We start from the raw sequence: 16,499 nt of genomic DNA, 5'->3' as shown, positions 1-16,499 counted from the left end.
GAGAGAGAGGAGAGAGGAGAGAGGAGGACAGGCAGAGAGGAGGAGAGAGAGAGAGAGAGGAGAGAGAGACAGAGAGAGAGAGAGAGAGAGAGAGAGAGAGAGAGAGAGAGAGAGAGAGAGAGAGAGAGACATAAGAGCAGAGTGAAAAACATGCACACCAATAAACAAACAAACAAACAAAAAGGGGGCGGGGTTAATAAACAGGTTGGCCCTTCTCGACTGTGAGGACTTTGCGAGGCGGCCTCGCGGGGTCCCGAATCGTTTCCACGGCAACGACGAGGCTCCAGGTTCAAGTTCCTGGAGGCTGGTTTGGGCCCTGCGACACCTGAGGGAGGAGCCAGCAGGGCCGTCCATCTCCATCCTGACCGGTCCAGGCGTTGCCATGACAACACCCGAGCGGTCAGAGGACGGACGACGACATGAAGCAAAACCAACGGCCAAACGACACAAAGCAAACAACAAACACAGCCGGGGCGCCGCCGCCCCCTGCTGGCCGGGAGGAAAAACGGGTAAAAGCTCTTGAGGCTGATATAATCTGTCAGAATTTAGGAGCTTAAAATTACTAGTTTGAACCGCGTGCAACTTAAAAATGACAGTCGGACAGTCGAAAAGGGCCTCATGTTTCTGTACACACCCATCATGCAGCAGGTGCGTTAAAGGGAAACTCCTCTCAAAATCAGACTCAGTACACTGCAAAAACTCAAAATCTTACCAAGATTATTTGTCTTATTCCTAGTCAAAATTGTCTGAAAATTGTCTAAAAACAAGTTACTTCTGAGGTGATCATGTCTTATTTTAAGTGTAATGAGATATTTTGACTAGAAATAAGACATTTTTGACTTGAAATAAGACAAATAATCTTGGTAAGATTTTGCGTTTTTGCAGTGTAAAGCCTCACGCCTCATATCCAGGCCAGCGTGGAAAAGTGAGACAAACCCCGGAGCCGCCGAGCCTCATCCTCAACACCGTGTTCCTATTCTCGTCTACATCCCAGACTCTGTCCTCGGAGCCGCGGCTGTGACCCACTTTACCCACAGCCGTCATTAAAGTTGCATGGAGTTGACACTGGATGGTAATCTGACTCCATAGAGGCAGTGAAAGCCCCCCGGCGGCGCTTCACACTGATACACACACACACACACACTTGTTTTTCCCCTCTTGACGCTATGAAGAATTCATTTTACAAGCTGAAACAAACTTTCTACAAATCCACACAACAGTCAGGCTCACGTTCAGCCGCCGAGGAGCAGCTTCAGGGTTTTGTCTCACAAAGAAATCACAGATTAAAACGACGGCGTAATGAGGCCACTGCAGGGGGAAGAAATAACAGAACCCAGGGGGGCGGGGAGGCTGATATTCTGAGAAAAGAAACTCAAAATTCCCAAGATTAAAGCTGTAAGTTTAGCATCCCAACCTCCTCCTCGTTGCTGTGACTTGGGCCGATTCAGAAGAAAACAATCTGCTGATTCTGGGCTCAGATCAGCAGGATCTCCTTGTTCCTGAATCCCATGTCAGAGTAGAATCTGCTGAGGGGATCAGCTGCAGGCCTGAGACACGGCCAGCAGGGGGCAGCACATGTGGAGCCGACAGAGGAGGAGAAAAAACAGTTTTCTGAGTTTTCTTCTCATAAATTTGTGATTTTTTTTTTTCTCGTAAATTTGCGACTTTAATCTCTGCGTAATTTTTCCCCTACAATGGCCCTAAAACGCCGTCACACATTAGAGATGTATTTTAGGGTGGAATATCACTTTAACATGGATGTTTCAAGTATCAAGTTCCTTTACTGTGCAGACAAAAAACCACAGATTAACACAGTCGGTCACAGTGAGCATCTCAGTGAAGATAAAAATTAGCTCAGGTTCACTCAACAAAATCACACGATAAACACACACAGGTCACATGACCGACCATCAACAGTGTTTCAGCAGTGTTGCTGTTGTTGTTGTCGTGTGGTGGTTAATTTTTATCTTCACTTTAAGTATTATTCCAACATTTTTGGCAAAATCCTCTTTCCCCGACATCCCCAGACTGAGACCAGATGTTGGACACCATTCTCACCTCTGCACCTCCAGTGGTTCAGTTCCTATCGATAGCATTTCCTGTTAGCTTAGCATAAAGACTTGAAGTCTATGGGAGTCGTTAGCCTGGCTCTGTCAAAGTGAAAAGGACGTGAAAACCACCGGACGTCCAGAGGTGGAGATGGTGTCCAACATCTGGTGTCAGTCTGGGGACGCCAGGAAAGGAGATTTTGCCCAAAACACTGGAATATTCCTTTAAGATTTAAAAAAAAAATGTTTTCTTGAAAAGCAGCAGGCGACGGGTTCAAACGATCTTTTACACCCCAGTTTTCTCCCCAAGCTTCTCAGATGCATGCTGGGAAATCAACAGCGTGTGGTTGCTAAGTTAGTCGTCACTACGAGAAACCAAACCACATTTGGCCGCCAACATCAGGAATCAAACCGCCCGCCGCCGCCGAGCGCATCAGATTAACGTCCCGCCGAGCTGAGATGCGAGTCGTCTGATTGGACGAGGCGACCGTGCAGACTCACTCGTTGAGGCTCGTGCCTCGCCTCATCGGGGAGACGAGCCGCCCGCAGAGCCTCTCCTCCCTCGGAGGGACGGCGCCGCAGGGTCGGGGAGGGCGAGGAGCAGGTGGGAGGAAGCAGGAGCAAAGGGAGGGCAGGCAGACAGGTGCAAAGAGGCAGAGACAGGTAAGAGGAAGGAGACAGGAAGAAAACAAGGGCGTGTCAGACAGGGTCAGCAAACAGGTTGACAGGAAGCACGAGGCGGGAACTCAAGGTGACAGCTGGGTCAAGGTGAAGGAGAAGAAGAAGAAAGTAAAGGAGGACAGGTGGAGGACAGGCGGCAAGTGAAGGGGGATCAATTCACTCACGTATTGCAATTCTTTTTTTTTTAACAATTCTTCTAACAGTTTTTTCATACTGCAATGATTTACAGTAAATCTGTCATGTCTGTCACCAGCAGGGTCCCTTGACCTCTGACCTCCAGCTGTGTGAATGAAAATGGGTTCTCTCCCCTTTGCAGACACGCCCACCTTCTGCTAATCCCATGCAGTTTGGGCCCCAAAGCCTGCAGTCCACATGTGTTCTTGTGGCCTGTTGTAAAATGGTGTGTGTGTGCAGACTGGGGCCTAAACAGTCTTGAGGCACTTTTCCATGAGCACCTACTCAGCTCGACTCGGCTCGCTTTGAGAGCTTTTCCATCAGGTGGTAGTTCCTGGTGCCAGGTACTAATTTTGGACCTACTCGGCCGGGGCTCCAAGTGAGCTGAGTCGAGCTGAGCCGTGCAGGCCACTGATTGGACAGGGAGCGACGACACATGAGAGCGACTCCTGCATGAAAACCAAACCCGGCATTTAAATAATAATAATAAAAAAAATAGCAACAGTGACCGTGCACATTGATCATCACTGAAGTTGGCAAAGTCGGAAAATGGCGAGCAAACCGGCACTGCGGTCAGATGAAGAGGTGGAGACTTTTCTGTGCTCGGTGGCCCAAAGAATCCAGAGGGAGCTGGACGGTGCGCCGCGTCGCTATGACGACTCCACCCACGGCGAGCTGGGACTCAACTGTAACAGGGTTCCTACAGGTTTCTTCAAGTTAAATTCAAGTCTTTTTAAGACCTTTTTAAGACCATTTATATCAAAAAATTAATACCTATTTCTCGGCCTGTTTCACATCCCTACCGGCAAAGAAAAATGAACTCCTTGAATGTCAGAGTTGGGGAACATGCACTTGAAAAGATGTGAAATACCCTTGTTTCCATTGTAGGACTGGTATTTCGCAATGGTGTGAAGAGTCCACAGCACCTCTGCTTTCAGCGTTGGCGTGGACCCGAAAGACACGCGTAGATCGGCTCTAACGTTGTTGCTTCTGCAGTTGTAGCAGGAAGGGCTGAAGGAGAACTAGCAGCTAGCTGGCTAGTGTTAGCTGGTGGGAACCTGGCGGTGATTGAAGGAGTTTGTTCCTTTCCTCTGGTGTAGTTAATGTGCCTGGCCGATTTGACGTGCGAGTCCATCGCCTTTCACCCCTATTGTTCCAAGCTGAGTCCTCGTTTTGCACAAGGTGCAGTAGGCTAGGCTTCAAAAACGTTATCTACCACAGATTTTAACCAATGACAGAAAGAAATTTTACCCATCCACACTTCGTTGAATTTACATTTCCCCATTTCCCAAGTGTGAATTAACTATCTAACGTTAAAAAAAACAACTACTTGTCTTGTCGTTCGTAGTCTTGTGTCTGCTGTAGCGCGAGGACTTCAGTGACGTATTCATAGCATTTTCCCAGGGCTGAACTGTGTTCGAAATTATTGGTTCCGCCGCTCTTTGTTTACGTTATTTTATCAAAATAATCGTGGTTGACAAATGAAACGTTTGACGAGAAATGCGATACGGAGAAGTTACATACAGAACAAATTTTAAGACCTAGATATCAAAATTCAAGACTTTTTCAAGTCTTTTTAAGGTATTATTTCCAAATTCGGAAATTCAATGCTTTTAAGACTTTTTAAGACCCCGCGGGAACCCTGTGTAATGGAAAACCACCGAAACCGAGTCGAGGCGAGTAGGTGCTCGTGGAAAAGAGCCATTGGAGTTGCATCACTTGGCTTTGACTGGAAAGCTGAGACTCTTCAATGAATTCAAAACAAAAATCACAATGAATCATAAAATCAAACTGCAATACTTGCAGGATCGCAATACATATGGAATCGTCCCAGCTCTAGCTAGAAACATGGAGAAAATAAAGAGAAGACAGAAGAAGAGAAGAGGGGAGAGGCGACGCTGACAGGAAACTCCAAACTAGAGAGAAAACAGAAAGTGACAGAGCTCTGACCGGGCTGGCCACCATCAGATTACATGAATGAGACTATAATCTGAATGCTAGAAATCATGACTGTGACCAGCCACAAGCAGTTTGCAGGGAAATGAGTTCAGCAAGTCGAGAAACTCCACTGAAACAAACTGGAAGTGGCTCAACATTACATGGATTATGCATCTTGAGCACTCCAGCTGGATTACAGGACTAAATCCAAGTGTTTTCAAGTTGGTGATCAATGATTTGCGATAGATTCAATTCAGAACGAGCCGGGTTCCAGCTGAGGGACAGGCGGCTGCAGCGTTCACTGAGGCAGACTGAGGCAAACTGAAACTACAACATAAACTAATCTGAAATTACAGCGAGAATGAATGAATAAGCAGCATCCTCACAGGTCTGATGACACCATGAAGGGTTTCAGACCCGTCAAAGTGATTTTTCAGGCCTAATCCAGACCTGCAGACACTGACTTGTGTCCCTGAGGCCATGCTAACAGCCACCTCCTGCAGCTCGGGCTCAGATTACAGGAGTTATGGGCCGATTTAACCCCAATTCAACCCCCTGACAATCAGAGGATTCATCTACTGATGTTCAGCACAGATCATCTGGTCATGTGAGGGGTTTACAGACCCAGATTATCTGGTCATGTGAGGGGTTTACAGATCCAGATTATCTGGTCTTGTGAGGGTCTTCCAGATCCAGATTATCTGGTCATGTGAGGGGTTTACAGATCCAGATTATCTGGTCTTGTGAGGGGCTTCCAGATCCAGATTATCTGGTTTTGTGAGGGGCTTCCAGATCCAGATTATCTGGTTTTGTGAGGGGTTTCCAGATCCAGATTATCTGGTTTTGTGAGGGGCTTCCAGATCCAGATTATCTGATCTTGTGAAGGGTTTCCAGATCCAGACTACCTGGTCTTGTGAGGGTTTACAGATCCAGATTATCTGGTAATTTGAGCAGTTTACAGATCGGACAGCTCCCGACAGCTCAAAGACTCATCTGTGCCGCCCTGATCATTTTCAAGCACGTTTGATATTTAGGATTTAAAATCTGGATGATTACGTCGCCACATCTGACTGGGATGACAGCGGCCAACAACCAGCTGTTAGACAGGTGTGCTGGACAGGTGTATTGGACAGGTGTGCTGGACAGGTTTGGGGGGTCTGGTGTGATAATCTTAATAATATCCTGCAGTGTTGTGATGAGCTGTTATTTTCAAATCCTGCAGTGTGTGTGCATGTTTGAGATTAGAGGGAAGAACGTCAGTGTGTGTTAAAACTCCTGCAGTCTGATCCCGGCCTCAGACCGTCACCTACACAGATTAGGATTACACTCAAATGTTTTCTAGGAAGGATGCTGCTTCCTGAGACTCCGCTGATACTTACTCTCTGTGACTGTTTGTCCTGTCAGATGAAGCCTTTTCTGCTGAGGGAGAGCCGCTGCTCACACACACACACACACACACACACACACACGCACACGCACAGTCTCACAGTTAATCCTGCTACACCACACACACCTGAGGCTGAATTTAGCCTCTCTATGTGCTCAGAGACAGAAAGCAACTCTTCTCTCATAATGCTGAATTTGTGATTTGAACTACAGTGAAGATCAGCTTCCATTCACCCAGTTACTGTATCCTGATCCTCAGAGAGTTTGCAGGGTTTGCTTGTGTCTGAAACAGATTCTGTCTCTATTTTTTTTTTAATCCCTGGCAAATCTGAATATCCATTTAGTCTTTTCTTGGCTTTGCACTGAGTTAGCTGAATTAATGCACCTGGCTGTTTCTGCTGTCAGGAAACGGTGAGGTGGTGGAAACTGAAACCGCAGGCGAGGCTAGAGATTATCTGTATCTCGGGTTTATTTTTCTATCTTTAATGAAGAGCTGATTTATCTGTCACACCGTTCTGCCTGAAGCAGAGATGGTCAGCGCTCTGATGGAGGTGAATGAGGTGTTGTGATTCTGTGATGGCAGGATCAGCTGCTGGCGTTTGTCAGCATGAGAGAGAAAAAGCGTCTTTTCTTTAAATCGGCACAAACGCGGCCGAGCCAGTTTGTTCTCACCAGCCGTAGGTCTTCTGCGGTTTGGGCAGAGGGTCGTCGAAGAAGGAATCTCCATCGTCCGGGTCCTCCTCCACCTCCAGCTCCAGGTCCAGCGCCTTCTTCAGGCTGGAGGAGGAACTTTTGTCTCCCGGCGCCTCGCTGTGTCTGGATCCCGGCTGGACGTCCACTTTACCGGCAGGGAAGGCGCTGCTGTCGCTGCGGTTCAACTCCACACTCTGCTCAGCGGCACCACGACACAGACAGCAACACACACACACACACACACACACACACACACACGTGCAGCTGGTGACTTACAGGCTGATGCGGCCGGGCAGCGTTCCTGAGCTCTCATGGTGCTAAGATGCTGCGACGGCATCGACCCTTTGAACCTTCAGCAAATTCAACTGATTTATTTCACAAACAAGTCAGTCACTAAACTCAAATAAATGAATTCTTCGTTATTACTTGGGGTTATAACTAAAACCCACATGCAGCATGCCCATCATGTGTGCCTTGTTTGTGTTAATCTGGTTTAAACCAAAGATAGCAAATGATAATCCACATTTGGGAAGTAAAACAATGCTTTCTGGATCTGAGCGCTGCATTCTTGTCTGTTGGTTGTTGATAATAATACCCCTTTTGATTCTTAGCGGGAATTATTCTCATTTTTATTTATTTTTTATAATTTTTTAATGATTTTTGTGGTGTTTTTGTCATAATTGTCTTGTAGTTTAATTGCATACATATGCATTAATTATTATAATAATTATAAATCATTTTAGTAACTTTCTGGTCATTTCCTGTTAATCTGCTCAGCACCTTTTTTCCCCAAGATTTTGAAACAAATCAAATAAATTTGCTCAGGTTTCAAAGGGTTAATCATAAATGTAAATGTAAGGGGTTAATCAAATTTAAAATGGTGATATACAGTTACCTATGATTAACTGTGCAGCCTTGGCAGAAGGGTTAGTAATAGACATGCAAGAAAAGCAGCTTTGTAGTGACTCTTCCAGGCTGAATCTGGGCAGGTGCAGGAAATGTATTGGTATGTGCTTGTATGATTAATATCACGGTCGCAGCCAGCTCATTGGTTTTATAGCAGCAGAAATCAGGTCAACCATGGGACAGGGTGCTGCGGGAATATACATCACCAGGCAGCCTTCCTACACACTTTCTTTTTCAAAATTAACACCCTCTTTCCACATCTTACTTTCTTGAACAGCATCTAGTTTGCCTTGACTTTGATGTTTGCTGATAGCATCTGGGCAACATGACTGTAAACTAGGTCATATTTTTCTACAGATGATTCTTCTCCCCGGTTATAAATGTTAAGAGTTTGCACAGGTGCACAGCGCTGAGATGCGTGTGAGTAGAGTCTGATTCCCAAGGTTGAGCTGCTAACAGAGCTACTCTACTCCTCATGCTTTTACCTTGGCAGCTCTCTGCTCCTGTCCTCTGTGCTTATGGCCTTTATACCTGGGGATCTGAGCAGGAGAGTCACAAGGCAGCTATCAGCTTCTACACATCTTACATCCACTACCAGCTTCTTACAGTGAAGACCAGCTTCTAGACATCTTACAGTGACTATCAGCTTCAAGAAACAGCTTCTGGAAACCTGACAGTGAAGACCAGCTTCTAGAGAGCTTACAGTAACTACCAGCTTCAAGAAACTGTGTCTAGAAAGCTTCCAGTGACTGCCAGCTTCTAGAAGGTTTACGAAAACTAACAGCTTCTCTACACCTTATAGTGACTATCAGCTTCTAGAAGCAGCTTCTGGAAACCTGACAGTGACCGCCAGCTTCTAGAAACAAATTTGAAATAGCTTACAGTGACTACTGTCTGCTAGAAAGCTTAGAGTGACTACCAGCTTCTAGAAAAAGCTTCTAGAGAGCCTACACTGACAATCAGCTTCTAGAAACATATTGTAGAAATCTTACAGTGACTAAAAGCTTCCAGAAACCTTACAGTGAGTACCAGCTTCTAGAAACTGCGTCTAGAAAGCTTCCAGTGACTGCCAGCTTCTAGAAGGTTTACAAAAACTAACAGCTTCTATACACCTTATTAGTGACTATCAGCTTCTAGAAGCAGCTTCTGGAAACCTGACAGTGACCGCCAGCTCCTAGAAACAGCTTTGAAATAGCTTACAGTGACTACTGTCTGCTAGGAACCTTAGAGTGACTGCCAGCTTCCAGAAAAAGCTTCTAGAGAGCCTACATTGACCATCAGCTTCTAGAAACATATTGTAGAAATCTTACAGTGACTACAAGCTTCCAGAAACTGCGTCTAGAAAGCTTCCAGTGACTGCCAGCTTCTAGAAACAGCTTTGAAATAGCTTACAGCAGGGGTGTCAAACTGGTGCCATGGAGGGCCAAGAGGCTGCAGGTTTTCTTTCCAACCAACAACTCCACCAGGTGATTTCACTGATCACCCTACCTCCAAACAGAGAGGCGGGACTAATCAGTGAAGTCACCTGGTGGAGTTGTTGGTTGGAATGAAAACCTGCAGCCTCTTGGCCCTCCATGGCACGAGTTTGACACCTGTGGCTTACAGTGACTACTGTCTGCTAGAAACCTTAGAGTGACTGCCAGCTTCCAGAAAAAGCTTCTAGAGAGCTTAAATTGACAATCAGCTTCTAGAAACATATTCTAGAAATCTTACAGTGACTGCCAGATTCTAGAAAGCTTCCAGTGACTACCAGCTTCTAGAGTCAGCTTCTAGAAAGCTTACGGTGACTACGAGCTTCAAGAAACCTTCCAGTGACTTCCAGCTTCTAGTCATCTTCCACAACTACCAGCTTCTAGAGACCTTACAGCGACTATTGGCTCGTAGAAACGGCTTCTAGAAACCAGCGACCGATCAAGTTCTACATTAAAGCGTTAAAACTACTTTGATCTTCTGGACACGTCACAGCGAGGAACTTATCGGCTTGGTGAAAACTGCAGTATCTATCGGCTCTGAGGCTGTCAGCTTCAGAAGCACCGCAGAGCAGCAGAGGACTACGGCAGAGCTTTGGGAAAGTTCACTGACCTCCTCGTCCTGCCCTCAGACAGCATGAGAACAGAGGCGTCTTTTGTCATCAGACATGCTGTGAAAGGCCATTTCAACTCGTTTCTATACAGAGTTTGTCTCTGTAACGTCGTTACTGAGGGAAGTCGCATAACCAGCCTTGGTAAAGCTCAGTCTTTCAAGAGTACGTATGAATTCAAGCTGTCCCACGCCGACCCAACAAACCAGAACCATGTGTGTCTGCTCGTCCATGATGTGCTGAATCAGAGGTTATTGGGGATTTTGTTTGTCTGTTCTATAGGAAATCTCTGCCATATGGGTACACCCAACTCTGCAACACAGGAGTTACAATCACTAAATCTGCAATCCATAACCTTTACCTCTCTCGGTCGAAGTTTCCACCTTTTAATGACGCAAACAATCTGTCGGCTATGAGCTTTATTGAAGGAAATGGAAAATACAGGTTGGATTTTTTGAATTTACCTTTTATTGTTAACGGACAGGTGAGCCTTGTCCTCCCTGTGAGTGCGCACACAGATCTAAAACAAAGTGTATGTGATGCGACATGATATGATATGATGCTAAACATGAACGGATGATAACCGGCGTCTAAATGCAGCAGCTCGGTTCGTGTAAAATCCTGTTTTTAAACCGCCGAGACGATCGACACAGCTGCAATAATGTTTGATCAATACACTGCGGACTCCACACACACACACACACACACACACACACACACACACACACACACAATTAGCTGTTTTTTTTTTTTCAAGCTACGCTGCACATCTTCAGCTTCCTTTGGGTGCACCAATATGGCGGCTGACACACTTCCTGTGGTATCATATATTATCCATCGAGTGTGTGTTAGAGATCAGCGGTTACCTACAGCTTCCTGCTCGGCCACAAAAATACATTTGTTTTGAGTTAAAGGTGCAGTGCGTAAACCTGCCACCATCTAGACTCAACTGAAACGTGTCACAAGCACAAAACCTGATGGCTGAATCTGTCAGAATCAGAATCAGAAATGCTTTATTGGTCCCCGAGAGGAAATCGGGTCAGTTGCAGCTGCACAAATTCTCAACACATGAATATATTATAATTATAACAAAGAAAAAAAAAGAGAAACATGAAAATATTTGCATCGGTATGTAGTATGTGCATTGTGTGAATTATGTAAATAACATGGTAGACTGTGTGCTCTTTGGTCAGTTCTTGGTCTGTTGAGTCTCAACAAACTACCATCAATTTTGCAAGGTGCATTTTTTTGTGTGTGTGTGTTCAAAAGTAGGTGAGCATCACTGGATGTTTCCTATCAAGCTAAATATAATCAGAATGTTTTAACAGTTCCCCTGATTCTCACCACACTTTCAAACTCGCGGGTCGAGGAGAGAGACTGAAACCAGGGGAACCGACACCTCAAATCAACATTTCATGTAAATTTCAGTCTTTGGTAAAAAGCTGTGGAAGAAGCAGAGTAATGTAGAGCAAGCGTCTGCGTCGTGTTCGGTTTCTGATTCACCTTCAGACGTATTTCATTACTTGTGCCATGAGCATAATGACTGAACCGCACTCACACTATTTCCATAATGTGCCTACGAAGCCTCATAATGCCTCATGCCCAACGCCGAAATGTTACCCACAACGTCTGCAGACAAAATCTAAGAGCCAATAAAAAGGTTTTCCGGCATTAGTTCAGTTGAGTTCATGATGCTCCCACTCCTTCATGCAACAATAACCCCTCACATGTAGGACCCGAAGGCTTAAAAACAGATTTCACACAGGAACAAAAATAGACACAGGATTTTGGACGGTAAAATCTTGCTAAAAATTTGCTCGAAATAAGCAGAAATTCAAACATGGAGATAAATCCTCATAGACTCAGACTGAGCGGAGGTGACGGGGTCCCACACGGGGGGGTCGTGACACACAGCATCAGCGGTGGTTATCAGAGACAGCTCCTGCTCGGGCTGTGATTCGTGCGTTTCACCGGACGTACCTTGCTGGCGGGCGACGGGCTGGTTTTGTCGTCCGGGACGCGGCCGGCGGGATGGCTGCCGTCCCCCGAGTCCTGAGCCACCTGAAGAAAGACGAGCACCAGATCAGCTCCCTCTGCCTCTAATCTCATCTAATCTAATCTGATCAGAGTTTCTGACAAGAGCAAAACCCAGTCCAGTGTGTTATTTTTTTTTTTTCAGACAACTAACCAGTGCATGCTGGGTATGGTAGTACTTTCAGTAGGGACATTGCTGTTCTGCAAAAACAATCTCTGCAAATTTACACTGTGGGAACTAGGCTGTCCACCGATCTGATCAGCTATATCGGACTATCGGATATTTTGCATTTTATGTAATTTGTGTGATCGGCTGTAATGTCTTAATTCGCCGATCCGATCAATGACGTCATTGTCGTATTGAAACTTTTTGCAGAGGCTCCCGTTGCGTTGTTTTATCTGTCTCATTTACTCCAAAGAAGTCCCACACCACCGCCATGTTAGTTTTGAGCCCTGTCACTATTGCCCCTTTTCCACGAGTACCTACTCAGCTCGGCTCGGCTCTACTCGGTTTAAGAGCTTTTCCATTAGGTCGTAGTAGCTGCTAGCAGGTCCCATTTTAGCACCTACTCAGCCGGGGTTCCAAGCGAGCTGAGTCGAGCTGAGTCGAGCTGAGTCGAGCCGAAAATGTGGCGTAAACGCCGTGCAGGCAACTGATTGGACAGGGAGTGACGAGAACGACTCCTGCAGGAAAACAAAACCCGACATCAAAAAAAAAAAAAAAAAGCGGCAACAGCAGCTGTGCACATTGATCATCACTGAAGTTGTCAAAGTCGTAAAATGGCAAGCAAACCGGCACCGTGGTCAAATGAAGACGTGGAGACTTTTCTGTGCTTGGTGGCCCAAAGAATCCAGAGGGAGCTGGACGGTGCGCCGCCTTGCTATGACGATGCCCTCTAGAGGTCACTGATGTTTCACCCTTGGCAAAGATTGTTAAACATTGGCAAAAAATGCTTGAGAATACTTTTGGTGATACTCAGTAAACGGTACATAAGTATATACAGTAAATAAACAAGTTATTTAAATAGACATATCGCTCCCTCATGTGATCGCATCGGTAATCGGTTTATTTAAACCTACTGATCGGTGATCGGCCCCAAAAATCCTGATCGTGTAAAGCCTAGTGGGAACTTGACTTTTCACATCATCAAGCTTCCCACTATGAAAGAAACCCAGCTGTTCGTTATGAAATGCGACCCACAGGAGCCGAGCCACTGGACGCTCAGAGGGGGAGGCGGTTTAAAACATCTGGTCTCGATGTGGGGAAATCAGGAAAAAAAAAGGAATTCACCCAAAATGTTGGAGAATTGGTTGAGGGATACTTCAGCGTCGGAGAGTGACTGAACATGACCTGAGCGGCCAAAACACACCACGTCTTTTTCTGACAGAGCGGAGCGAGCCGGGCAGGAAGTCACACACAGCAACGACAGAGAGCGTCTGGTCAAATTTCAAAATTAAAGCCCCCCTGTAAGCTCCTAGTCTATCACAAATTTGCAGCCACGGTTCAGATATCGTTAATGGATCCGTGTCTTTCTGTTCACTGACTTTAAACACACCGACCACTAACAATTATGCTACATACAGAAGGCATGTTCATGTAAATATTTACCTTTTTTTTTTTTTTTTTTTTTTTTTTTAAATAAATGACAGTATGGTTTGGAGGGAAAAAAAATAAAGCTACCAAAAAAAGATAGGTGTCAGTAGACTCAGAATAGCCAGAGACGAGCTCCTAAATGGCTCCCTAACTATTGACCAAATACGATTTTCATGACAGGAAAATTTCACATAGCTGCCATTCATTTATAATGGAGGCTCCAATGGGCCCATAACTCAAGAACCAAACCTCTTAGAGACCCGGAACCAGCGTCCGTAAGGCGGTTACCAAGGACACCGAACACACCGGCCTTTACCCCGTCGCTCTACAAGCTTCTGCTCTGAAGATAAAGACATATTTTCTATGATTTTTCTATTGGGGGTGGGGGAGGGGGGTTCAAACATTAAAGTCCCCATGAAACGACCTCACATGGCCTCCACTTCGAATCTTAAACAGTGACATCATCCTGCAGTAGTTGCTGTAAATTAAAACTTCAACCAATAAAACCTTCACAAAACTTTAAACATCCTCTCTCACCCACCCGTCCCTTCAAAATAAAAGTATGTTTCTCTCCCAAACTGAGATCCTGTTGGTGTGTCTGAATGATCCTAACTTCCTGAGAGAGTGATGTCCATCTCACGGGGGTCTGTGACACCGGTGATGCCTGTTCGACCGGACTCAGGTGCAAATCCTGATCAAGTCTGACATGAATGTGAAAAATCAGAGTCTCACCACACTTCTGCACTGAGCGAACAGACGCCTGTAGAGTCCCAGGAACTCCTGGAAGTCGAGCGCTGTGGAGAAACAGAGCGGTCGGGGTTAGGGTCGGTCAGCGCCTCGGAAACACACAGCAGCTCAGGAACAGGAAACCACCTCTGTGACGGCAGCAGGGCCAGCACAAAGGATTTCATTTGATTTAGCTTGTCAGAGGGTTCAGTGAACTATGAAAAAAATAATTACATAGCCGGGCAGGGGGGGTTAAAATTCGGAAAAAAAAAAAAAAATCAGAGACTGAAGTGGCAAATTTATAAACTTTAAAAAACCTGGAAAAAATCATTTTATTTCTATCGTCCGAGGCTCCACCTGTGCTGCCCCCTGCTGGCCGTGCCTCAGGCCTGCAGCTGATCCCCTCAGCAGATTCTACTCTGACATGGGATTCAGGAACAAGGAGATCCTGCTGATCTGAGCCCAGAATCAGCAGATTGTTTTCTCCTGAATCGGCCCAAGTCACAGCAACGTCTCTTCAGAGTCCAGATGCTGAGGAGGAGGTTGGGGTTCTGGACTCAGACCAGCAGGATTTCCTTCAGACTGGATCCCACAGGAGGAGAACAAACAGCTTTCACTAGTTTTTTTCTCATAAATTTACTAAATTTAATCTAGAAAATTCTGAGATTTGTAATTTCTCCCCCCGGCTGGTTGAGGTTTTGTGCGGCCGGCCTGCAGGTGGCGCTCAAACTGTGAACTCACTCCTGCTGAAGGATTTGTCTGCAGCTCTGAGCTCGTCAGCGACGAACCTCTCCAGCATGTTCCTGCAGGTCACACACACACACACACACACACACACACACACACACACACACACACACACACACACACACACACACACACACACACCAAGTTATTATAGTTTAGCATTTTTCATTAGTTTTTTTACTTTGTTTTGACTCTTGTTTGTGATTTCAGTTTAGTATGAATTAGTTTTTAAAGCAGGTTTGTTAGTTTACGTTTGTTTTTATTTTTTATGTTTTAGTGTTTTATTAGTTTCCAATGAAAACTAACAAAATGACAAAAACTAGATGGGAAATAATCTTTGACAAATACCTCCATTACAAAAAACACTAAAAGTGACACTGAAACTAATGAAAACTAAACTAAAACGAAGCCTTTTCAAAATAAAACACTAAACTAAAGTAGATAACCTGCTTTAAAAACAGACTCAGACAGAGTGTGTGTTCTGCCTCATGTTGGTGCTTTTTGAATCAGTGTGTGTGTGTGTGTGTGTGTGTGTGTGTGTGTGTGTGTGTCGTACTTGTTAAAAGCGGGGAACAGATCTGCCAAGACGCTTTTCACATTTTCCTTTGCGACCGAGCCGCTCCTGTCCTGCAGGAGAGAAACGACTCAGAGGGTCAGAGAGCTGAGCTGTGATTGGCCGGGAGAAAACTGATGACATCAGCTGTAGCCACACACACACACACACACACACACACACACACACAGTCACCTTGTCATAAAAATCAAACTTCTTCCTGGCGTCGGCGATCTGTTTGGGCGAAAGTTCCTGCAGAGAAGAAACAGAAGAAGAAGTTTAAAGGAACATTCCAACATTTTGGGCAAAATCTCTTTTCCCTGACATCCCCAGACTGAGTCCAGATGTTGGACACCATCTCCACCTCTGGACGTCCGCTGGTTCAGTTCCTATCATGTGGATCTGAAACAGGCCTACATAATCTGGAATGAAAATAATAATAATAATAATAATAATAATAATAATAACAATAATAATGAGACAGAGAAACTTTTTAAAAGAAAGTTTCTATTCTGAGATTAAAGTGGTAAATTTAAGTTAATTCCAAGATTACAAAATCACAAATTTACAACAAACAAACTGGGAAGAAAAGTTTTTCTTTAACAAAATAAAAGCCCACATCTCTGCTCGTAAAGCCTGAGGGCAGAGCGGGTCAGCGGCGGGACGTCCCGAGGCCGAGGGAGCGACGGCTGCAGGGAGACGGGAACACGAGGGGGAAAATTTGACTTTCAGCAGCCGTGAGCAGCTCCGTAGGAACGCTGTCTTTTCAGAATAAGAGCTGCGGCTGTAACATTTTGTGCGTGTTTGAGCCACGAGGGGCGGAGCCAACAGAACCAGGACAGACGTCAACAGGAAACCCAAAGTACGGCAGCCGGGCGCCTGCTGACCCAGATAACAACACTGCTGTCTGAGCCCACACACACACACACACACACACAC

The 16,499-nt window shown here is 45.5% G+C and overlaps 1 protein-coding gene and 1 long non-coding RNA gene across 4 annotated transcripts in view; both read right to left on the bottom strand.

Annotated features, from left to right (window-relative positions):
• cep43 (centrosomal protein 43) overlaps positions 1-16,499 on the bottom strand; it is a 29,863-nt gene that overhangs the window by 4,164 nt on the left and 9,200 nt on the right. Inside the window, exons 7-14 of one of the 3 annotated variants that reach the window (XM_030047622.1) lie at positions 15,756-15,812; positions 15,564-15,634; positions 15,002-15,063; positions 14,267-14,328; positions 11,887-11,967; positions 9,909-9,917; positions 8,312-8,365; positions 6,900-7,114 (exon numbers count right to left, since the gene is read on the bottom strand). In XM_030047622.1, coding sequence (XP_029903482.1) covers positions 6,900-7,114; positions 8,312-8,365; positions 9,909-9,917; positions 11,887-11,967; positions 14,267-14,328; positions 15,002-15,063; positions 15,564-15,634; positions 15,756-15,812 — 611 coding nt within the window. The remainder of the gene's footprint in view (positions 1-6,899; positions 7,115-8,311; positions 8,366-9,908; positions 9,918-11,886; positions 11,968-14,266; positions 14,329-15,001; positions 15,064-15,563; positions 15,635-15,755; positions 15,813-16,499) is intronic. The other 2 variants (XM_030047623.1, XM_030047624.1) reach the window with 2 other exon arrangements.
• On the bottom strand, positions 8,372-9,902 carry LOC115356463 (uncharacterized). Its single transcript, XR_003927969.1, has 3 exons — positions 9,453-9,902; positions 8,842-9,131; positions 8,372-8,751 (listed from the first exon to the last, which is right to left on the bottom strand). It is a non-coding gene; the product is annotated as an uncharacterized LOC115356463 (long non-coding RNA).

Source organism: Myripristis murdjan, chromosome 24 (genome assembly GCF_902150065.1).
Source record: "Myripristis murdjan chromosome 24, fMyrMur1.1, whole genome shotgun sequence".
Classification (NCBI taxonomy): domain Eukaryota; kingdom Metazoa; phylum Chordata; class Actinopteri; order Holocentriformes; family Holocentridae; genus Myripristis; species Myripristis murdjan.
This window is presented reverse-complemented; position numbering and strand designations above follow the sequence as displayed.